Source organism: Hylaeus volcanicus, chromosome 5 (genome assembly GCF_026283585.1).
Source record: "Hylaeus volcanicus isolate JK05 chromosome 5, UHH_iyHylVolc1.0_haploid, whole genome shotgun sequence".
Taxonomy (NCBI): Eukaryota; Metazoa; Arthropoda; class Insecta; order Hymenoptera; family Colletidae; genus Hylaeus; species Hylaeus volcanicus.
Genome location: NC_071980.1, coordinates 20687544 through 20711464, shown reverse-complemented (window position 1 = coordinate 20711464; position 23921 = coordinate 20687544). Strand labels below are relative to the sequence as shown.

General features: G+C 38.2%; 1 protein-coding gene across 4 annotated transcripts; it reads left to right on the top strand.

The window, feature by feature from the left end:
• Nucleotides 1-757: 757 nt before the first annotated feature.
• Nucleotides 758-23761, top strand: LOC128876302 (hexokinase-2-like). Of its 4 annotated transcripts, none has more exons than XM_054122543.1 (10): nt 758-944; nt 14004-14108; nt 19196-19349; nt 19852-20070; nt 21366-21685; nt 21768-21880; nt 21975-22133; nt 22215-22354; nt 22430-22563; nt 22637-23761. In XM_054122543.1, exons 2-10 carry the CDS (start codon nt 14025-14027, stop codon nt 22724-22726), a joined length of 1413 nt encoding a protein of 470 aa, XP_053978518.1. In that variant the 5' UTR covers nt 758-944; nt 14004-14024; the 3' UTR covers nt 22727-23761. The 4 variants fall into 4 exon arrangements, with proteins under 4 accessions (XP_053978518.1, XP_053978517.1, XP_053978519.1 ...); XM_054122542.1 differs by having other exon boundaries at nt 814-963; XM_054122544.1 differs by lacking the exon at nt 758-944 and adding an exon at nt 6702-6843.
• The last annotated feature ends 160 nt before the right edge of the window (nt 23762-23921 follow it).

Here is a 23921-nt window from a genome sequence, read left to right as displayed (position 1 = left end):
CCGTGATTGTAACAGCCTGCTATTAACGCACGCGATATTCTGTAATGAGTGTGTGATCGTGTGAATTGGCATAATATTTCAGTTCGGATTTGTGAACGTGCATAATTGAAAGTGCGTCAACGTGTGCAAAAGTGTGCGCACGTATTCAGGGTCAGCGCTGGAGTTAGTAATGCCTCGATATAACTTCCAAATTAGGCGCCACCTTCTAACTCACGTTACAAATTAAATTAAATCAAACCAGAGTCTAAGTTTAAATCCAGAGTGTACGCCATACATTTCCTTGAAGGGGTTGGATACATGCATCTACGAAAGCAAAATATAAAGACTCATTAAAGACTTCTCGTCTAGATCGAAATGATTAACATTTGATACATCATACACTTTTATCTTATCACTGTTAATGAAAATGCAAAGAAAATTGGAAATGTGTATAGTGTAATGGCACTCATTTGTAGTGGTCATGGCACTCATTTGAACTCAATTTCACGCGGAGAATCGTTGATTCGAACACCATGAATTTTCTATTTACGAAGGAAAAAACCACCTGTCCGTTATCAAAGAAGGGGCGCTCCATTGCATCGTTTACGTGTACAGAGAGTCCGCTTTACGCGTATTCCTTGTTCGTAGTGGTGCAATATGGCGCGTGTTGGTCGCGTGTATAGCGTTTGGCGCGCGCCCGCGCACGTAGCAATACGCACCGATACGGTTTTAAAGATCCGAGCAGTGGGAAAACCGACGATCCGGAGGCACGGCCGAGCAGTTCCTCCTCCGAGATCCCGAGTACATTTCACGGTGTCCCACCCACGTGCTCGTACGTGTGCGTGCTCTGTCACGGTACGTCTCTCTCTCTCGAGAAACTTGACAGTCATTGACCGGTAACTGGACCCAACATAGGAAGGATAGAAGAGGATCGGCAAGTTGGAGCGTTCGCGGAGTCAGCAGTCGTACGTAGAAAGTGTTCGGGTGAGCTTGTTGCGTTTACTCGGATATCCTTCGCCGAACGCGTGCAACGTTTGGCCCCGTTTGAGTCTCCGTTGTTGGTAAACGGAAGCATCCGATGTCGTTTAGCGATTGCATGCACATTTTTCGAACACTCGGCTCAGTGTCGTTGTTCACCTAGCTCGTCGATAGTGTCATTATCGTCGCGACTGTTTGGCGGAATTCGCTTAAAGTCATATTTACATCCGATACAAGACAACGTGGGTCCTTGAAATGTTGCACGTGTTGTCATCGCGTTCGTTAGTCTATTCCCAATGATGGATAAGCATCTACGTACGATTAGTCCGGTCTTTCTGGTATTTCGTGATTACCATTTATCGTTTCACGCTCGTATTAATGCGGTTTTTCGCGTATTACTCGATTTAGATTCTGCTACTCGCTGCTTTGGATAACTGCGACATTCGGCGTCACGCGACGTCCAACATACCTTCCAGTCACATTTGTCAAATATCGCGGATCTCGTTGGACGTTATCGTTTCGATCATTCTTGTAATTTTCGTGTCAATTTTTTCACAAGGCGCATTGTTACCTAGCTTGTTGTTTTCCTTAACGCGTCTCACAGTGATTACGATTATATCACCTCGATAGCGCCGGCATTAGATTCTCGCGGTTAATCTCGTTTTAATTTATTGTTTGCGAATGGATACAATGTCTCGTGTCTTTTTTTTTTTTTTTATCGCGCGTAACAAATTGGAGAAACAGTCACGGACAGCTATCTTGGATGTAACAACGCGTGTTTTCAAACGTGTTCAGATTCAGTGATCTCATCAATAACTTTAAAGTGATACTAAAAATAACAGGGAAGGCGCCTGGGGCCACAACTGTTGTTACACAGTAATTTCTCGATTACGAAACGGCAACAAATCGATGACACGATCGATATCGACGATGTACCATCTTATCGCTATACATTGGCGTTTTTTTTAGTCGGACGATCGTTGTTTTGATATTGTTATTGATGCTCGAACGCGATGAATTTCCGAAAAGATTGTATTGGAAAATTTAACGAGCCGCTAGACCCGAGAGAATTCTATTCGATTAAGGTTTATTCGAGACCTTGGTGATGATGGTCTCGTAATTCACGGAAGCTCTATAATTCAAGCGGTAAAGATCATACATAATCGGTGCACGCTCTTAACGAAAGGGTAGTCTGTTATTGTTGCGCGAAAAGCCCCAAAGGGTTTCCAATATTTCAGGAAACTGGAGCGAAACTTTTCACTTTTCCTTGCGTCGTTAAGGGGTCACGGCTAGTCAGGATTTTCAAGAAATCGATCTTCCAGTTTTTCGATTTTCGTTAAATATATAATCTTGAGTGTATCGAACAGAAATTTTGGTCCGACAAATATTTTCGACGTTACAGGCATAGTTACGAAGACTCTCGTACTTGGTGTAAACTGTATTTGAAAGTTTTAATGTTTCTAAATCGGTGATCAAAATATCTCAGGAACGATCGAACCGATTGGTCTTAAATTTTTACATTTTTTCGTTGATTTCATCAAAATTGGACAGTGGCGAAGTATTGCTGTCAAAATTTGGTCCACTTGTCTGATTTCTTTTTGTATTTTTTGATATTCGAGGTGCCTCGAGTCGAAAAATCGGCAACGAAATTCTTTATGTACGAATATGAAAAAAAAAATTGCAAAGAAAATGGCCAAGGAAAATATTTGTTAAACGCAAATAATTCATAATCGATGCCTTTATGTTAAGTAATCGCGCCAGTAGGCTACGTCGACGGTGGAGTTTTCGCAAACAGTATGTTTTTAGCGTAATAGCTTTTGTTTTTAACGTTATTAGCAGTTTTTCTTCGAATAAACTATGATTTGGGAACAGGTTTTGTCATTGACTGCCAGCGTCGGAGACTGTCACTAAAAATTGTACGATTGGAAAAATGGCAGCCTATTAACCGACTTCTTTTTCTATCGTGTTTATGTATAGATGCTTTAAATCACGATATCCAGTTGTTATCTCCGTTATCATTAACCCTTTGGTTCATAGAATTAAAAAGTTCACTCTACAAAACATGCAGTGCTGCTTGTTTTCCCCCGAGTGTCTACTACCGAAATAAAAAAAATTCGACTACTGTAACTTCTATTTTTTAAATGGGTCAACCATTGGAAGAATCTTTATCGCATTTTGATACGATCTCGACCACGTAGGAAGATAAAGAAGAAGTTACTGCCTAGTCCGGTGATATAGTATAACAATTCAGCAAGAAGCAAAAGATCATAGTGTTTCCGAGGTAGAATGTCTTGAAAAGGTTACCAAAATATTAAAAAGAAAACTGTTTGGTATAGTAATACATTTGCTACAAATAGCAATACCTTTCGTTTCGGATTTACCAATTAGATACTTCAATAAAATTTCTCTAGCAGACCTTGTCCTGGACGTGATGTTAAAAAGTAATCTTTCGTCGAAGAGTCATTAATTAACCCAATAGTTAATCAGTAGATATAATTAGTTTGAACAGATTGTCCAAACGATTATTAACGTCGTGACTAAGGTACGGTCTGTTAATTAATCCTTATCATTGAGACGAAGTGGTGGACCTATTAGCACGAAAACTATTAGTTACAAAGGATAGAATTGATTCTGATAAGTTTCTTAAGTATCTTCTGCGTGTAAAATTGCCGCTCCTGTGAGCGTGAGGTCTTAGGTCAAATGGCTCGACTGATCCACACTTTGATAGGGCACGATGGCCCACTCTTTCGATGCTGTTTATATCTCACTGAATTTGTACGCTCAAAAACTAATACAAATTAAACATTGTTTTCCTATGAAGTATAATTCTTTCGTGGATTTGAATTGTACCAAATTATCGCGTCTCGGTGAGCATATCGATGATTAAAGGACCCTATCAGGCAGCCAGTGACAAAACGTGACAAGATAGCAGCAGAGTATAAAAAATGAAGGGGTTTTCAAATGGGGCTTTAGAATTTTGTTTTTTGATAAAAAAGATACGCCTGCGTTTAATTATAATCATGTGTACCTACTTCTAGATGATATAAATCGGATACATTGCATACCGTTCGCTTAATTAACAAATAAAATCCTAACTGGTCCTTTAGGGAAAACCTGTAATTTATTTGATTAATTAATGAATTCATTGGGCTATCCTGAGACCAAGAGGCGTCTTTTGAATCGTGGCGGTCGACGCGGTCCGTGCGACGAGTGTGCGTATTGCACTGCGGATTAGAATCATCACGTCGGGTCAACTGGCTGAATTATCCTGGTTGACGTTTTGCACCTTCCAATTGATTTTAATGGACTTTGATGGCTCGGAAGAATATTCTAGCGGGCATTTCGCGGTGCCTTCTTGCGGAACCGACCGTGAAAAGTCTACGAGCACCGCGAGCCAACCTTGATGAGTTCTTCTTTTTTTAACACTTGGCTCCCAAAAGTGCGACAGTTTTCAATCAAATTTTCTAAATATTTAGAGTTATTTAAGAGGATATCAAGGTGGTGTCAAAAATGGCTTCGAAATAATTCCAAAAATGCTCCAAAAAACGATCGATAGGAGTGAGATTGAGCAAGTCAATAAAACATGCATACGTGTTTTATTTAAAATTTTCCATATCGTTATATCCGGATGCAGTGTTCTCTTTTTTTAAGATCAAATATACAATTAGTTTGTTTCGAGGAGCTCATGTTTCGGTTGGCGTAACTGTGTCCCACGCGGAATTCAAGATTGAAGACGATCTTCATTCTTTGAATAATACATTTCCCGTCGTTCAGACTAATGCTTCCAACCTGGGCTAAGTGATTCTTTTGCTTGCGAGCCAGGGAAGTCGATCATTTAAGGGATAATTAATAGCCAGGGAAACTAGTTGCAAAGGCTCCTGCAACAGAATTTTGTGTTTTTCATGTGGAAGGACAGTAAAAGATCATATAATAACCAAGTAGATGCATAATCTTGTTATATGTTTGGATTGAATTTTTCCTGTAAAACTTCAAAGCTCCCGCGACACGTTTTTCCGTTATCCATTTAAGCTTACACCGTAGAGAAATTCTTTTCTTCGTCGAATCTTATCATCGATTGGTTTTAACCGTGCAAAAAACTAAGTTCCATTTATTTTATTACTATCCTCTCTATCACAGATAGTTTGTACGTTTACAAACCATATATCGTAATCTCTATATGTGTACAATAATTCCGTATAAGCTTCGATTACATACTCCCTGTTTATTTCTAACTATTATAAAATGTTATCAAATATTTTTAAACAAAATATAGGTCTTGTAAAGTGTTGAAACTCCGACGATTAATGAAAATTAGTGCTATTTAGTGCTAAATAAAGCCTGTAAAAAGAAATCCTATTCCTGTTGCGATACTCTCAAAATTAATTATCAAAGTTAGGGCTTTTTTTCAGTCTCTAGAGTGTTGCGATAATCGACTCGATTGATCATCGATACAATTTTCTTGTCTCTGGCTCGGGGTCTGCGTAGTTAGGAAACGTGACCACAAACAATTGAATTTTTATTTATGCGGCTACCAACGGTTATGCATAATTTGCAAGTTCGTTGCAATTTCTTAGTATTGATAGCGTGCAGTGTGGGAACCACCTACAATAATACGTTTCATACGCTTTGCGAACACTTTCGTTTGTTCTATTTTTCTTTATACCCGTATCTGCTAATAAGAGCACATAATCAGACAGTATAATAGAATTGTCATCGAACGATAAGTATTATAAAATGTGGACACAACAGATAATAAAAATAACCAGCGTCGAAGGTATGCGAAAAGTGTGTCAACGCACCTTGGCGAATCTTGTTTTTCGAACGAGTTTTTCGATTTTTATGACCACACCGTGCATGCTAAAACCTGTCTCCTCTTTTCACGTTGGAATGTTCAATGCTTCATCGACGAACATTCCTGGCGTATATTCTCGATATTTCGGCCTTCCTTTAACGGTTGGAATAATTGTTTATTGGTAAAAAAAGGAATGCTGGAAATTCATTTATAGTCTTTCCAAGCTTAATATTTGTTATTTTCGATCGTTGTTTAATCATCTATAAAGACATTCGTCGAAAAAATTGAAAGAGGAATACGGAATGGATTAAACTTTGTCGATAGTATAATTGCATACGAAGTTTGTCACAATCACGATTTATACAATATTGATATCTCGATCCTTAATTCTAGTCATTTTAGATTTCCTTAGAGTTGTCGTCGATACCCTTTTAGAAAATTTATAACCGATTAAAGTGAACAAATAAGGTCATCAAGCCGATATGAGAATGCCAAATGTAGATTAGTGTAATTAGTTGAAATGGTGAAAGAATTGCGAAATCTACAATTCAATTCATTGATAGTAAATAGTCGCGTTCTTTACTTAAGTTTTTATTTTGCATTCCTTTTGTATTCCTTTCTGAATTTATTCTACGACTACGTCAATTATTTACTGCGGAGGACTCAAATTAAGATCGTAAACGATATAATAAATGTCAAGCTTGCAGAAATTACAACAAATTTTGATCATTTTCTAATAAAATTTGAAATCTCTTATTTTTACTTTACCTTGATTCAGCTTGTAAGTACGCAAGCTCGCGTATGCAAAATTAGTGCGCTTGCGTGCCGCCTGTATGCTGTATCCATGCATGCGGTCTTGAAGTGTGTGTTGGAGAACTTGCGACTGAAAGCATCAGGAGAAAGTCACGAAGGAAGCTGTGAGTCGATGAGCACCGTTAGCGTTCGCGAACATTCGATTCACCGTTGGTCGAATAAAGAGTCGTGTATCGTGATTCAAAAGGGTGATTAGTGAGCGGTGAACTCAAGAGGCTTCTTATTTATGGATTTTTTTCGAGTACCGAACCGTCCCGCGTCGATCATCGTTGCATCCGACTGCAAGTTTTTCTGTATTTTTTCCAATATTTTCGTTTCCATGAGCTTTTCAGACAGCACATGGCGAAAAAACATAACTATTTGAATTACAACATTTTTCCAAGTCTCTGAAAGCACTCGATGGACTTGAATAAAAAGTTTTAATTTTCTTTTCATCGAAGTGGAACCTTCAATTGTTTAACGTACACATATGCTTCCAGAGACTTGGACTAATTTCATGGTGTACCATATCAGTGTTGGGCATAATCGTAATCATATTTACGATTACGATTGTTATCAAATGTTTTCGAGTTGTGATTACGATTACGATTACAATCAAAGAAAGCAAAATCAAAAATTAAAAATTTTCAGTTAAAATAATTCATGCCAACAGAGTAGGATCTAGATAGGGTAATTTTGAAAAATGTTTGATTCTGACGAAAGCATTGGTTTTCTAAATTTCTTGGGGCGAGGAACACGAAACTGAAGTCGGTTTTAATGTACAAAATTTCTATGACTGAAAACCCCTAAAAATACATTCGTAATCACAGAAAAATGTGTAATTATGATTGTAATCGTAATCTTAATCACAACTCGGAAACATTTGATTACGATCGTAATCGTAATTATAATTACGATTATGCCCAAAACTGATGTATACTCTGAGTGGTCTCAAAGAGAAAAACTTTTTTCGTACTTTCTAAATAAGAATTTTAATTAGTATTTTTTAAAGCATGCTTTATACAAAAGCATAAGGGACACATAATCACAAGATATGTTCAATTTTTCTTATCTTAATTTTTCTCTTTTCTTCAGATCGAGAACCACCGATATAAATTTAATTTAATTGTAGTTGGAATCAATGATCAAATACGCGTGTACACAGCTCCGAACGATTAAAGAATCAACTGTACGAATATCAGTAGCGTTTATCGAGATATCTGATAATTTGAAAGTCTCAATTACGCAAGATAAACGTTACGTGTACAAGGTACTCGCTTTTCCTTCTTTAATTCGCGACGTCGGTTCATCCTTTGACATTGTCCAGAATCATGATCTCCGAATTGTTTGGACGCGCTGTAGCCGAGCAAAGCATCTTGGCCAAGGCTACTGGGGCGTCACTAAATTATGGAAAGAGTCTATACACGTGTATTTATCACTGAACTATGAGATAACGTTGTGACAGGTGATGATCCGTAAGACGACAAGTGCACGTCTCTCTAATTGCGTCGGGCAAGTGTTCATTGGAAATTTTAGTCGAAATTTGAAGTATCGTTTTTCTGCTCTTCGTGATCGATATTGTTGAACGAGTTTGCGATGTACTCGTCAACTGGCTTGCTCAGTCTGTCTAAAATAATTAGACTAACCCTGTAGAAAATAAAGTAAGAGTATTGGTGTAAATTCTATTCATTTTTTAAAATGCGTTCTTTTTGCCTCGAGTAAACATAGTACCTTTGATTGCTTCGATAATAATTAAAAAGAGGCTTTATTCTATCAAGATTTTGTAGATTTCGAGTTGTTTTAGTACTGATTGAAGAGAAAGTAGGAAAATTAATATATGCGAGTTTTTGTTCCTTCAAACTGTTTTAATAACGTGGGTTGCCCTTGCAGCTTCCCACTTGAGCTCTTTCTCGGTCATTAGTTAACTAGCATGGTACAAGTCGGTTAATTTACATAGTCGTATTGTATCTATATCTATTGTATTATATCTATGTATTTTAATTTACATCTAATTGCACATTTCAACTCCACTTTACCTTCTATTGCAAATGCTTCCTTTTTCGCACCTCTTTTTATTTTACTTTACTTCTTATCATAATAAGGGCCTTTCATCCATATTAATAATCAATAATTAAATCAAAATCACGATGTTCGAGAAAATTCACTGATTCAACTGTTTGTTCTTAAGTCGTTCCGTTCATTGGAGATAGTTTCAATTCGTGTTGGGCATTCGCATCATCGTCGCGCAGTTATCGGTGATTAACGACAAAACGATACAGCACCCCTTTATTGTTTGCATTTTGGATAACAGTATCGGTAAGATAAAGGAAAAATGGTTTATTCAGAATGAAAAGCTCTTTTTAAGTAATGGAGAGTAAATGATTTCTAGTTCCATGTGAATATTATTTTGGAAAAATATATTACTACGAAGAAATAGGGCGTGTTCAAGAAACTGAGACCAAACACGATATAAATTTCGATGATATGTACCATGCATATTTTGTTAGTTAGTGTTCTACGATATATGATACATAATAAATTGTTACAAGTAAATATGTTGCAAATTACGTCGTGTTTGGTCTCATTTTAATCAGAAAAATGTCAGCAATATGATGGTAAAAGTTTTACAACAAAACAGTTAATAATAAAAAAGTTTCACCGTTGTATTAAATTGGTTCACCGAGTAATCCGATGCCAGATCATGTTTACACTACTCGTGATCGAACTCCTGGTCCCCTCGAGTATACTCCCAAGTGGTAGGGCTGGCTTCTGTGCATTTATCATAGACAAATTTGTGCATTTATGGATTGTGGTCATCACGACACTCCCTACGAGAGTCCAAAAATCTCCCAGAAATATGCGATCAATAGACAAAGAAGACTCCAAAGACCATCGGAGTCGTTTCAACGTAAACTATCCGTTCCGTTATTTATTAAAGTATTTATTAAATTTCTTATCGTTACTTCGTCTTACATGACTCCTGCATTGTTCTAATACTGTTTGCAGTATCTCTTAACTCTTCTATCTGAGGGGACCTGCTAGCCCTCCTTTAAGTCGGGTACCTCAGAATCGCGAAACCCGTACCGTAGCTGCTGTTACGTGCCGACATTTTCATTTTTGTTTTTTCTTGATTCCGTCGGCAGGAATGTGTTCGAAATGCTTTACCATCCCGAATTCGTTCTAATCGAACACAAACCTTGCCTTTGCCAGTAGTTTGTTAAATTCATTTTTGAACAAAGATACACATTCCCTCCTTGAAGTCAACATATTAAATTTTCCATCCAATATAAATTAACATATTAAATCTTTCCTTTCTGTAAATATTAATTTAGCCGTTTATTGCGTAAATTATAATTCTTTCACGTGTGTGTGTGTGCTTTTCCTCCGACCAAAGCATTATTCGACAATCATCATCGCCAATATCGCAGCAGAATATCGCAGCGTTAAAGCGTATAGAAAATCTTAGTGGTGAGTGTCATCTTGCAATACGATATTATTATATGTACATTTGGATAATTGTGACCACTCGGAATATCAAAAATGATATTTCATTTCCGGGTAAACCCTAATTGATGTTCACGGGTGGTACCTGATTGATTATGAACCATCGCACAATTGCACCGATAATTTTGTATAGACATATATATTGTAAAGTGAGAACGAAAGAACGAAAGATCGCGTAACTAATCCAAAGAGCAAATTCTAATATTTTGGGCATAGTTCACATAGTATACTATTATAATAAAATTTATATTACTTTCAATTGTACTGCCATTCTGCTAAACCTGTAAAAGTTTCTATTCATTAAATACGATAGCCCTATTGCAGCAGAAAACTGTTTTCATAATTTAAATTCTTGAATCCGCTCGAATGCTAACATTTCTATCCAGATTTCACTGAGAAATTCACATACGAGACAGGGCCCGTACGGGACTGCTGCGACAAAGACCTGACATTGCCGATAGGCAAGTAAAATATACAGGGTGTCCCAAAAATGTTGTAACACCTTGAAACAGGTGGTTCGGGAGGTGATTTGAAACAACTTTTTCCTTAGCGAAAATGTTGTCCGAGGCTTCGTTTGAGGAGATATTAACGGAAAACACTGACCAATCAGAGCGCGAGTATGCTGGTGAAGCGCTCGCGGTAGCGTATTAGCGCGGCCGCCTAGCGCGTAGCCACGCCTACCGCGGGCGTTGCAACAGTATCCGCGCGCTCTGATTGGTCGAGGTTTTCCGTTAATATCTCCTCAACGAAGCCTCGGACAACATTTTCACTAAGGAAAAAGTTGTTTCAAATCACCTCCCGAACCACCTCTTTCAAGGTGTTACAACATTTTTGGGACACCCTGTATATAAACGTATTATCTTAAAATATATTGCTGTGACGCGTGACAAATTTCTCTATCTGCGTCACACGTCACACTGCGTACACGCATGCTACGCGAACGTAAACTATCATGTAAACAAACAATACACCTGAAAAACCAGCGTAAACATCCGAATATCTCGTTTCTTGTTGCTCGAGTAGAACTCCTGCACGTGGCTGCTCGTCTGCGCACGCAACAATCATTCTGAGAAACGCTCGACTCCGTATCGTCTTGTCGCGAAGCGGACTCGCGCGACACTTATGCAGTCGAGTCGACTCGTCGAATGCGCCCGGGAGTTTTCTCGAAGAAGACGCGAGGCTATAATTCACGACTGTTCGCGATTGTGCGTGGCCGTTATCTTGCCGTTATAAAATACCGTGGACTTTCAACTTTTCATTTGATACTTGGGCGCGCGTTATCGCGCTATTGCCGAATGCCCGGAGAAAGAGTGGTAGGAGGGAAAATAAATAACCGGGAAATAGTAAACGGGGACGATCTCTTTAACTGGTCCTCAGTACGTTTACTTGTGTTCGCGGAAGAACACGGCTGCTGGTCTTTAACGTCTTATCATACGTCGCGACGGATTCATTCGCGTTTAGCCCATAACGTGCGTCAGCTTCTTTCATTCGAACGAGTCCAATCGGCTGATTACGTTCCACGACAACAAGGTGAGCACGTGCTGCGCGTGCATCCGAAGAAGGAATTGCCATTTTTCGCGCGCTTTGTTGCCATTATCCATAGCCAGTGCCGGATTTACCATAGAGATAAGGGAGCTATAAGCCTGGTCCTCGTCTTAACACTTTACCTACCGGGCTATTTAGAAACAGACTTTAATTCAAAAAAGAATTCTCTACAGTATCATATGCCAATCTAGGCTGATAATAATTCCTCCATACTGTTACTGGGTACATTGAAAGCCAAGTCTGTTTCCAAACACAGAACATTGTAAGTAGACAACCATCAACACAGTAAATAAATCCGAATAGCTAAATACTGCAATTAAAAAGTCTAAAAATAGGCTCCCGGTAAATAAAGTGTTAAACGGGCTTCATATTTTCCTCGATGGAATCCTATAAAAACTTCTCAGTGAAAACATTTTTTAGTCATGTAAAATATTTTGGTTCGTCGATTCTCGAAGAATTTGAATATGTTCTGTCGATAACAATACAGATTTACATCGATCTACAATGTTAAACGAAAGATTATCCTCTCTGGCCTCTTTATTTATTAAAAGTGATTTATTAAGATCTCTAGATTTTAACGATTTAATAATGGAGTTTGCAAACATAAAATGTAGAAAAAACTATTTTATTGAATGTAAATAAATAATTTTAATAGTAAATTTAAAAAAAAGGGCCTCTACTATTTGATTAGTTCTGGGCTTCTTCAAACGTAAATCTGGCACTGTGCATAGCTCCTTCATTTTCTGTATTTGGGTAAGACGTTTGTGTACAGGTAGAGTCTAGAGTCAGGAAGAACACGCGAGTGTCTCCGGTTGAGATTGAAATTGGGAGAAAATGTCGAAAATGAAATTTGTACATTTTCAAGGCAGCAATTATAGTGATACTAACACGTGTGGCGTTATCTACAAGATTATTTAAAGGTTATCAATGTTTTCTTTTAAATGGTCCCGTGTATTTCTTTTTTACCACGACCTTGAAGTGACCTTGGACTTTGACATTTTTTCCTACCTTCTGTCCTAGTAGTAGGTCTTTCTCGTGATTCATCTTGTATAGTCGATCACATTCGTTGAAATTATTCCAACAGCTGGTCACCTTATCTATTTACTGTACCTTGTTACCACCTATACCAAAGTAATTCTTCGTTTAACGGGACATTCTGGTCTGAAAAGGTTGAAATTGCAACATTCTTAAGAATTCAGTATTGCTAAAAGCTTTTTTTTTCAATAGCCACATGTATGCACAGTAAGGAATGTTTTGTTTTTTCTTCTTTAAGATGAGCAGAACTAACTTCATCATGTCACACCATACAAAAATCTCAATATGGACAAAATCTGAAGCATTTTATATCCAGTGTTGCACGCTAGGCAGACAAAATAAAAAAGAAGGTTTTGAAGGAAACAAGTGAATGTGAAGGAATATAGGAAAATAAACAAAAAATTTGTTTGAGAGGCCGCAACCCAGAATGCTCCCTTAAAAAACGAAAATTGTATCCGCTAGTTATCTTTACCAAAAGTTGTGGTAGCCAATTCTTTCTTGCAATTGGTAGAATTCTAATGAACCGCTCGAAGGGGCCAGTGAATAAGTTTCATTTAACGACAAGCATCGAATCATTTCCGCCAAATTTTCAACTAAAGTTTTCATCCCAAATTCATTAGCGCCTGATGCAATTTCCAACGTAACAATCGTCACGTAACTCAATCTGTGTTAATGAAATGTAAACGAAATCAAAGGTTTCGAATTGAAAGTAATATGTATTCGATAAAGCATAAGAACGCATTACGTAACAATGTTATGTCACAAATTACTTGCCATCTTATTTAAAAGATTTCCCTGTTTTCAAATTTTATCAGTGTCTGGGTTATCAGTTTGTACGGAAAAGTACGACCAGATATGATAATGGTGTTTTCTTTATCAATTTTTTCAATTGTAACTTTTGTAACGATAAACAATTGATGTGCTTTTTTAATTAAGTCGCGCAACGTTTCCATGCGAACTCTTTTGATCACAGATAATCAGAATAAAATCGTGTTCGATGTTAGACTCATCGGGAAAATCGCACCAATTAATCGATAATACTCTCGCTACGATGTAACGAGGAATATCAAAGTTTTTAACAAGTTCTGAATTGCGCAATTGCCAATAGAATCCCGTCAATATAAACATAAACTGTAGTAGGAATGGTTAAGTTTCTTTGATCCCGTGTTAAAATCTTATCATCGAGCGTTTTATAATCGAAACGTTGCAATAAAGAATCACACTAATCCCATAGTTTGATACGTTTCGAAAAGAAGATAAAGTAACTTCTCTTGATTTCTGCATTCTGTTAGCACTGTTTGAGATCGGTAACGAAGCTTAACGAGAGAATCCGGTATCGAGTTTCCTTCGTCTGATCGTTCATTATGTCTTTTTTCAGACAAACGAGCGCCCCGTAGACATGGTCGTTCCCACGGAACATGCTCTTCACGAGGCGATACAGGTATCGCCGCTTGTGCTTTCGGACGACGTGCGGCGGCAAAAGGTGAGCATGCTCGAGAATTCTCGTGATTATCTACTCGCGATGTTCCAAAATTTTCTGTATTTTTAAGTTCGTGAACATTCTTCGCGAGAAATGTGCTTCGATAAATGCGAGTCAACGAACTCTTCAGCTACCAAGGGACTTTGCTACTTTCACTTTCAGGGCGAAGTAAAATTTCAAGGGAGGAGATATGGGAGAATAGGTGAAGTACAGACTCGACTACGGGTGTCGATGTTATCTGCCGTCTCACCTTGCCCTGGTACATAGAAAACGTTAAAAATACCCAACAGATATTCAAAATAGGCTGCATTGTGAGCGAGTGCTGCGGTATCGAGTATCTCGTGTCTTCATGCTGGAAATAACCACTTCCTAATGCTACCTTCTTTCAATAGTCGGTGCGGAAAGATGTTTCCTAGGAAACAGTGCCTCCCTTCGACAATATTTAGAGATAATTACAAGAATATATTTAAGTATCTCTCGCATTCTTCAGTTCTATACAAATCAATAAAGGAAAGACAACTTTATTTAAAGCTTTCCTAAAAATACTCCGCGAAAAAGAAGAATGTTCATTCTTTCAAAGGGCGACCTAAACATATTCGGTCATCTCAATGAAAAATCATTTCCTATTACGGTTCATCCACTCTGCTGGCGTGCAGTGTTTCAAAACTGTCAGCGTTTCCACTTGTCGTGGCGTTTCATACTGATTGCGAAAAGGTAAACAGCGATTCCTCGCAGCGCATAAAATGTATCCAACATCTAACGGTCGCCAGCACATTTTTCAGTCATAGCGTTTTGTCGCGTTCGATTACATAATCGATCGATCTGTGGCGCGGGCAAACGACGGGAACGTTGAATCATTACTGATTGAAGAAACGGCGAACGAGAGAGTCCTTAACCTTGCGACATTCTCGTTAAGAGTTTACTGACACCGATCGATGGTTATAGATACTTTCTCTTTCGCTCGTGCCAATCTCCGTCTCAGCTCCCCGCTGCGAGCAATTAACTAACGTCGGGAACACGAGTCTCTCTCGATCATGTGAAATTAATTACGTAACGTTGGTCGTCAACGCAAGAAAAATGTTTAATTTATCGTCGCGATTACGTCGCGATTCGACGAAACTCGGGGCGTTCTCCACGGTCATCGCGATTAGTTAGGAAGAGATGGGGAAACAAACGATTAGGGTAGCTAGATAATTCAGGAGCATCTAGAGAGAGATGAGGACCGATTAATACGACGCAATTATAGTTTCTTTTTCGTAAATAACGAGATCAGACCGGATTCAAAGCACACCGAGCTAGATTTCACGAGTTCATCGTGCGTTTGGTCGCGAAATGCTCATAAATCGTTTGCTTATCGCGCCCTCTAAGACGCCAGGTTATCGCCAGGGTAACTTTAAAAGTTGTAGATGATCGGGACAAGTTTATCGTCGATGACACGTTTCGTGTGGGAATAGAATTTGCCCAACGTACGAGCGATTATCGGTAGTATTTGTGTGTACTTTGTCGCGAATAGTTGGAAGGATAGGAAGTCGTTCGCTCTCAAGTATTCCGCGAAGGCTCGTCTTGGTGAACAGCTATTATGCAGAACGTTACATCAGAGGGAAGCTGTAACAGGCTACCTACGCACTCTTTCCATATTCGATTAGAGCAGATCGCGCAATATCACGGCCAACAACTTCCTCCTATTCCCTTTTGCGTCGTTGGCAATTCCGTTTTTCCGATTCCTCGATAACGGAGCAGTCGCGATAAACGTTGCCAGGATGCAGCGATAATTTCTCTGTCATTGTTATCACTCTATCGCGTTAACGATTGGATGGAAAGCTTGGTTCCTCTATGTCTGCTCTGCGACATATTGCTTTGAAACCAGTGGATCTTGTAAAATGCTTTGTTTTTTATTCATTGAATAACTCTATTTACCGCGTTAAATATGAAAGCAAAATAAAATTGTCACCACAATTTTTAAAGACCATTGTAATAGAGAATTAACTTTATCGATGAATTAGTTCACGTCACTTCCTGTAGTTGCTGTGTTAACACTTAAACGGCCCATACACAATACGATCTGTCGTAGAACAAGTACGACGTAGAACAAATCGCTTCGACGAGTCCCTTCGACCGTTTGAATGAGTTGCATTGTCTGTGGAAGTTGGGCAACCTTTCATATTTGGTGCAAGATATTAGCGCGATTATGTGGTGCTTGATATCATTTTTATTGAAAAAAATCCATTGATATTATTTCCGCGACAATCTGATGAAAAATCTAAACATTTTACGTACAGCAGTACATCACTTTACGATTGACTGCCCGTCAATCCTTTGTTCTCCGCCGAGTGCCTACCTGGGTTCGCTCAAAGGTCTGGAATTGAACGGGCGATCGGCTCATCAATTTTTTATAAAATCGAATTTTTTATTCTTCATCGTATCAACGTGAACGTAAAGCCGTTGGATTCTTGGTGTTCTCCCGATTAGCATGATATCTGAAATCGCGTAAATCGGACTACTTTTGACTGATGTTAAAAATCATGTAGAAATTTATTTGCTGCCATTTGTAACTATCGAAAAATTATAAAATTAACATCAACAGATCCGGAAAAGGTTAAATTTTAATAAAGAAAAATAGAAAAAATTGTTTTTTTTCGAAAAATGTGTAGTGCTCTCTCAAGTAACGTAAATTTCTTCCCATTTGAGAATACATAACACAGTACTGTTTCGCGTAACATTTAGAAACTGGTCGAACTCAAAGAGACCACTTGACATCTAAAGTTGAGTTTCATTTGTGAATATTTCTGAAATAACAGCACGTTCCACAAGCATCCGTGTCGTAACCTCCGACCTGAAGTCGACCCATACCCGCAGATGTTCACATAGGCTACATTATTTACTTGCTCGTGCTTATGAAATATAAACACTGGTGGGGATGACTCAGAATCGCGAATCCAAGCAACAAATTTTATCAATATCCGAGGCATTACCGTAGTTGTAAAGATATAGGCTGTTTACGCAATCATTAAGTAGAAAAACAGAATCCTCGATCAAAAAGATCAATCGCATTGTTAATCTATATAAGCATAGCTTTAGCATGAGCTGGGAGAAATGAAAGTTATAAAAAATCAGCGAAAGGGCAGCGTTTGAAGAGGAAGTAGTGATTTTTGATGATGTTAACCGTCAGGAAACTCGTAATACTTTATATTACACTGAATTTAAAAGGATTTAGATCCATACCGCAAAAGGAAGATCAATTTAAAATTCTAAATGCGTCTAGTTCGTGGTCTTGAATAGCAGTACGAATGCAGGAAATGTCAATACATGTATCATATGTAACTTGTTTTGCCAGGTAGCATTCAATTTTGCCGTGTTGTTTCGAGCCGTGTACAAAATTGAGCTTCGATCCGTGAACCATGGAAATAGATCTTCATTGTTTCATGGAGGTCGAGCATCACTCGATACCCGTGCATTTCGATATTTCAAGTTTTCCTTGCTTTTTCATATCGGTTTTCTGAATTTTTACGGCCGTCGTGGCGGCGATGGTTGCGCGAATGCAACCGGTTTGCCTTCGAGGAAATGAAACATTAGTACATATTATCTGGTCGCGAGCACTTTGTTTTCGATCATGCGCACGTACGACGAACTCGTGAGAAAACTATCGTCGATGATGAATAAGGAAATTCTCGATAATATGGGCATTACTGGTTAAATACTTTGATAATTACCCGTAGAACATATTTTTTTGTTCCTATGAAAAAATCGTAGACCAATTAAAAGAATGCAATTAGATACAATTAGATACAAATATATAACAGAGACAAATTTTGATTAATCACGTGTATGTTAAAAACGTGTATGTTAAGCTTCAAAGTTAAAAAACTGGAAATAATTGGACGTGAATTTGATAAATTCCACAACTTCAGTTAATTTAAAGTGCTCCTTTAATTTCATTGCGAAAATGTATAGATAGCTAGACGAGTTTATTATACATTGTTTCCAGTGAAACAGTATTTTGCATTACTCGTATTATCCTACTTCGTGGGGATTGCAGCACTTTTACACCCTACTACATTTTTTCTTTCTGGATCTAATAAACTCGACTCAAACGGTGTAGAAATTTTCAGTGAACACTGATCCATAATACTCAAACAAACACCTTTCATTCCTCTTTATAAGTTTTCTATTTTGTAAAATAAATATAACTATGTCAATTTGAAGCATTGCTCTGAATTCTATTATGGAAAAATAATGGAAACTGCACGTGGTGGCAGTATATAGTTCTGTGTTAATTGGTTACTGCGGTAACGTAACGTTTGTTATGTAAACGGGAATTCAGAGAGCGTTAATTTTACGATTGCGCGAGAAAATTCCTCTTATCCGTGGAGCCTTGGTCACCGCGCATGTAATCTTCAAATTGGACAGTGGTGCATTATTACCTAGGGGCAAATAGGATGTCTGTCTAAAGCATCGTTCCCCAAAAATCAACGTTTCGAGAACCCATCGCTATTATTCACGCTCATACGTACGAGAAATATACGAAGAAATAAATTATTTTGTTCAATTCCTGGCATATATCACATTATCATTAAAATAGTATATCATTAAAATAATGTATAAAACGAGGTACAGAGTTTTCCTCTAAGAGACTAAAAGAAAATAAATCTGGATAGAATCCATGAATTTGACAAGGTTGTAAAAGTAGGTTGCATATGTCAGATTGAGTTGCATATTGTATAGCAACTAAATTTAAGCCTCGTAGAAATTTTCACGAGTCTGCCAGGGAATGTGTTAGATGGAGGGCCCCAAAGTTCTGTTTTGTCTTAGGTATAACGCACCACTGACAACTGGAGTTGTTTGCGACGCGATTCGTCGTCCGATCAAGCGCTCAGCTTCTGGTTCGCTTATTCGAATCCCATTAGAGATCACGTAACAGGGAACAGGGTAAACAACGACGTCGCGGGTCGCACGAAAGAGGCCTCGACATCTTCCAGAGATGTTCGTCACGGCGTTAGAAGCGTTTATATGGATCACGGAAAATTTTCTGTCGCGATAATGGTCACGTGGCTCCGTCAGACGAATGCAATTCAAAAGACTTTTGTTCGCAGATCGAGCAGAAAGTGGCGCGGCTGCAATTTTCGGCCGCGACCGTGAGGAAGATCCAGGACGTCTTCGTGTCAGAGATGAACAAGGGGATTCATCAGCAGTCGTCATCGTTGCAAATGGAAAACACTTACATTCCGGAACTTCTCGACGGTTCAGGTTGTTAGAACAGTCCTTATCTATCGTGGCCCGATGCAGTTGGGTCGCTCGTTACGCTCGACGAATTGATAAACATTTTTACGAGCCACAATAAAAGTTGGTCTTAAGTCGATTATCGACATAAGCCATTATGGATCGTCCATCATAATGCTTGTTTAGAGAATAGATAAATCCTAATGCCTGCTGTTACTGTTAGAAAACGATTTCCACTTCATCAATGATCTAAATTGTTCTTTTTTCTTCTTTATTTTACTTTATATTGTATGAATTGTATCTTTACTCCCTTCTTTTTGTATTTTACTTCTGTAACCTTTCTGTTTTACTTCTGCATTTATCATTTTCTTTTTTTTTTTTTTTTAGTAAGTATATGACCATTTTTTCCATCATACGTCGATGATACGTTATCATTCAAACTCTCACACACGAGTTCTCGAAAGTCATTGTCACTTAAAATTTATTTCGACTTACTGCTAACCAAAGAAACGATGAAATACGTTTACAGAGGAGGGTTTGTATTTGGCGCTGGATCTCGGTGGCACGAATTTTCGGGTGCTTCTTCTGGAACTGGCGCATGGAAAACCTATAAGAGAAGAGATGAAGATGTTTCACATCAGCTCCGATTTGAGGGTTGGTTCGGGGTTTCGTCTGTTCGATTATTTGGCCGAATGTGTCAGTGATTTCGTCATCGCGCAGGGTCTTCAGGACGTAGAGCTTCCCCTTGGTAAATTGAAATCGATATTTATAGCTGCTTAGCCAGGAACAGGACACCTGATTACCTATCTCGATTCTGACGATATGGAAGTATCTATGTAACAAATTTTCCCAAAGATACATTTTCCCAGAACTGTTCAAGATTGCCGAATTTTTCGCATGAAAGCGCAAACATGTTTGTCTCTTGCATCTTGCAGGAAGTGTCATGTCTCCCAACCTTGGGCTACGAAATCTTAAATTAAACATGAAACTTGCTTTTGTCGAGTCTCTAGGATTCAGTGGTGACAGACGATGATTTGTGACTGTACACAACTACGCATGCATATGTGCAGATGTATAAGATCTGCTTGCCGTCCTGGCCATAAGGTAATCTATCACTATGTTGATAAATGTGTCACGTCGCGGTATTCAAAGCAAGAAACAATGTAAAAGGTAAATTTGTATCATCGATGACCTAGTACTCCGCGAGGCCTGTTGGATAGAATAATTAGAGCTTGTATTCCTACTGTGTCGGAAGGAATTGAAATTAACATTTGAATCGACTAAAGTAACAGTAAATTAATGGCAAGCTCGTCGTATTAGAACGATCCCTTTTTTGAAGTCAAGTTAGATTTAAGTACATATTAATACCTACTGCAAGATCCAAGAGATACAAAATAAAAAATAACACCTTATTCACCACGTGGATCCATTCCAATTATATCTAAAATATATGTCCATATCCTCAAAAATGGAAGACGTAATAAGGTGTCCTGTTTTTGTTCAACGTTAAGGCTCGGAGGAAATCAAACCTAAGACTTGTCTCTACGTATTAGGTTGTCCCAAAAGTTTCTTTCGCTTTATTAATAAGTAATACATGCACAATATTTTATGTTTTATGTTACAGTACTGAATTGTGAACAATTTATTTAAATTAAATTGCCTATTTATATAAGCACGACTACATAAAATAATTGAGTGGAACTCGCGAAAGAAACTTTCGGGACAACCTAATATTTTGAGATGCTAAATAATCTCTGCAAATTATTCGAATTGAAATTTCTCAAGACATGTGATTACCAACAATGTCTTTCGAGCACTTTATGCTATCAGCTCTCGAGTACCGTGTTTCTCATTGAGTTTACAAATTCAAGTGGCTGACACTCGTTGCAAATCAAACACAGATTACACGATGTTGGATCGATAATTCTTTAAACATGGTATATAATGTTAAAAGCATATTCGATGAGTACTCTCTTTTGTATCCTTTTCTCTAATTTATCGCTATTATTTCAAACATCTTACGTACCTTTACGCGCCTTTTAGGTTTCACCTTTTCGTTCCCCATGATCCAACATTCCTTGGACATTGGAATGCTGGTAACTTGGACGAAAACCTTCAATTGTCCCGATGTGATAAACAAGGATGCCGTGAGATTGCTTCGCGAAGCTCTGGCTCGTCGCAGTGATACCAAAGTGAAGGTCACGGCGATTTTGAACGACACCACGGGAACGTTGGTTCAAGCATCCACCGTGGACCCTGATACAGCAATCGGACTTATATTGGGCACAGGAAGCAACGCCTGTTACCTTGAACGTGCCGATCGAGTGGAACATTGGGAGACCGAAAGACACGGAGAACGCGAGGTAATTATTTTCTTAACGTTATACTTCGCTACAAAATGAATGTTACTCGAGTCGAGTACTTAACTAATGATCGATATTAAAGGTTATCATCGATATCGAGTGGGGTGCATTTGGAGATAACGGCGTCCTGGACTTCATCAAGACAGATTACGATCGTGAGAACGATGCGAACTCTCTTATTGTAAATTCATTCACGTAAGTAAGAAGAAACGTAATATTCATTGAGAAACGTATACAGTAAAATTTCCTTTCCACAAATTTATTATGCGATCTTCTTTCAAACTCCTAGGTTCGAAAAGTATATTAGTGGGAAATACTTAGGCGAGCTCGTGCGAGTAGTACTCGCGAGGTTAACCAAGGAAGGATTTTTATTCGTAGGAGATCACACGCCTGGATCTCTTCTAATTCCTGGCAATCTCACTAGCGATTTGGTCTCGGATATTGAGCAGTAAGTGATTCGAAAGAAGAAAATCTATACTATACGTACTTTATATGTATATTTCTAATTTCTGACGATTCCGAAACACAGAGATTCCGTGGACGGTGGTATCAGCAACACGAAGGAAGTTCTTAGGAAATTTGGTATCGTACCCGACGAAGATGACGCAAAAATTGTTCAGTATGTTTGCGAGATAGTGTCCAATCGTGCCGCGCTTCTTGTATCTATATGTAAGCCCATAGATGTCTTAAAAAATTGCATTACGGGAGACTACGTAATAAATCCTAATTAAAATAATTTTCAAGGTCTTGCAGTCCTACTGAAACGAATCGACAAGGAACGCGTAACAATTGCCGTAGATGGATCCCTTTACAAACACCACCCTAGACTGGAAAGTTGGATTAAACAGTACATTCCATTATTAGCTCCTGATCATAAGGTAAAATGTTTATTTTATTTTCCATGAACTATGTTATTGTCTTACACAGTTAATTAATTAAACGATTGCGCAGTTCAAAATAATTCACGCCGAGGATGGAAGCGGAAAGGGTGCTGCACTGGTTGCCGCGATCGCACAAAGACTTCGCGAAAGAATAGACTAGTACAAATTAAAAATACAAAGTACTCTGGCCTATAATAAGTTTTTGTTAGTGGCGTTAATAATTCGCACCAGATCTCTAGTTAAGCCTCTACTATACAGTACAGCATTTGCGTATATTTTTGTTTATGTTTTTAAACTTGTTACGTACAAATTGTTATGAGAAGAGTGTTGTTACGATTTCCAAAATTTCGTTGTTATTCACCGTGCGATTATCCAAAGAGCTAGGGTCGATACTCTTTGTTTTCGAGTGATTAGTCCGGCTTGAGAGGCACCTTGTCCGTACAATGTTTAGATGTCGTTTACTTTTGCTAGGTAATCCATGGAATACGTTATTTCTAGAGGGATTAGCGTGTAATTCACTCAGAATGGTGTTCGTACAGAGTTTTTAGAATTCATTCTTTCGTCTGAATGCAAGAATTATATTTTTCACATTGTTTAAAATACTCAGATGATTCTTTGTAATTGGTAGACTTGCCTTTTATTATTGTTACACAAGCTCGGTTTTATTTTACACTCGCATAGGATGTATATACGCACGTTAGGAAACGAAAGTGTTGCTCGCATCGACACTCAATCTTTTGTTAATTCATCAAGTTCGGTAGTGTTTAGTGGATCCTTAGCACCTTTTAAGGTAGACACTCACGAAACTTCTATTACATGTACGCGGTAAAAGTGATCTATTTTGGGCACAACAGAAAAGAGAATCGCCTGCGATGGTAATTATGTGCTAATTATGTAAGGGAAAAAAAAGATCGATTACGAATGGTGTATGAAAGTGAGTGTTGTTAACAACCTGTTTATAGTACCGGATTAAGAATGAGACAGGATTGTGGCGTGGACCGCTAAGCAAAGCTAGACTGAGAGCCCGAAGAGTAAATGCGAAAGTAACGGAAAAGAAAGTGTTAATGAACGTATGGAGATTGTAGAAAAACAAATACTTGTAAAATACGTTGTTATATCTTGTAAATGAGCGCCAAGACGTTCGGGTTTTTGTACTAGAGGAACGAGGTTGTTATAATAAAAATTTAAACGAAAATCGATTGCTTCGAAATTATTGCGGTACTATGGTTTTAGAAAATATCAACCCCACAATTATTTATCATTTTTTGAAGATTGCCACGATGGTCGGATCAGAGAAGTTTGAAAGCTTACAGATTACCATATAACTGCATTTCCAAAAACAAAATTGCCATATT

Excerpts from the sequence above, each read along its gene's own strand:
- LOC128876302 (XM_054122543.1), top strand. The coding sequence starts at position 14,025 with ATGGTCGTTCCCACGGAACATGCTCTTCACGAGGCGATACAGGTATCG. Across the intron at positions 21,686-21,767 it reads AAAGACACGGAGAACGCGAG|GTTATCATCGATATCGAGTG; the intron begins GTAATTATTTTC and ends TCGATATTAAAG. Across the intron at positions 22,134-22,214 it reads TTGGTCTCGGATATTGAGCA|AGATTCCGTGGACGGTGGTA; the intron begins GTAAGTGATTCG and ends TCCGAAACACAG.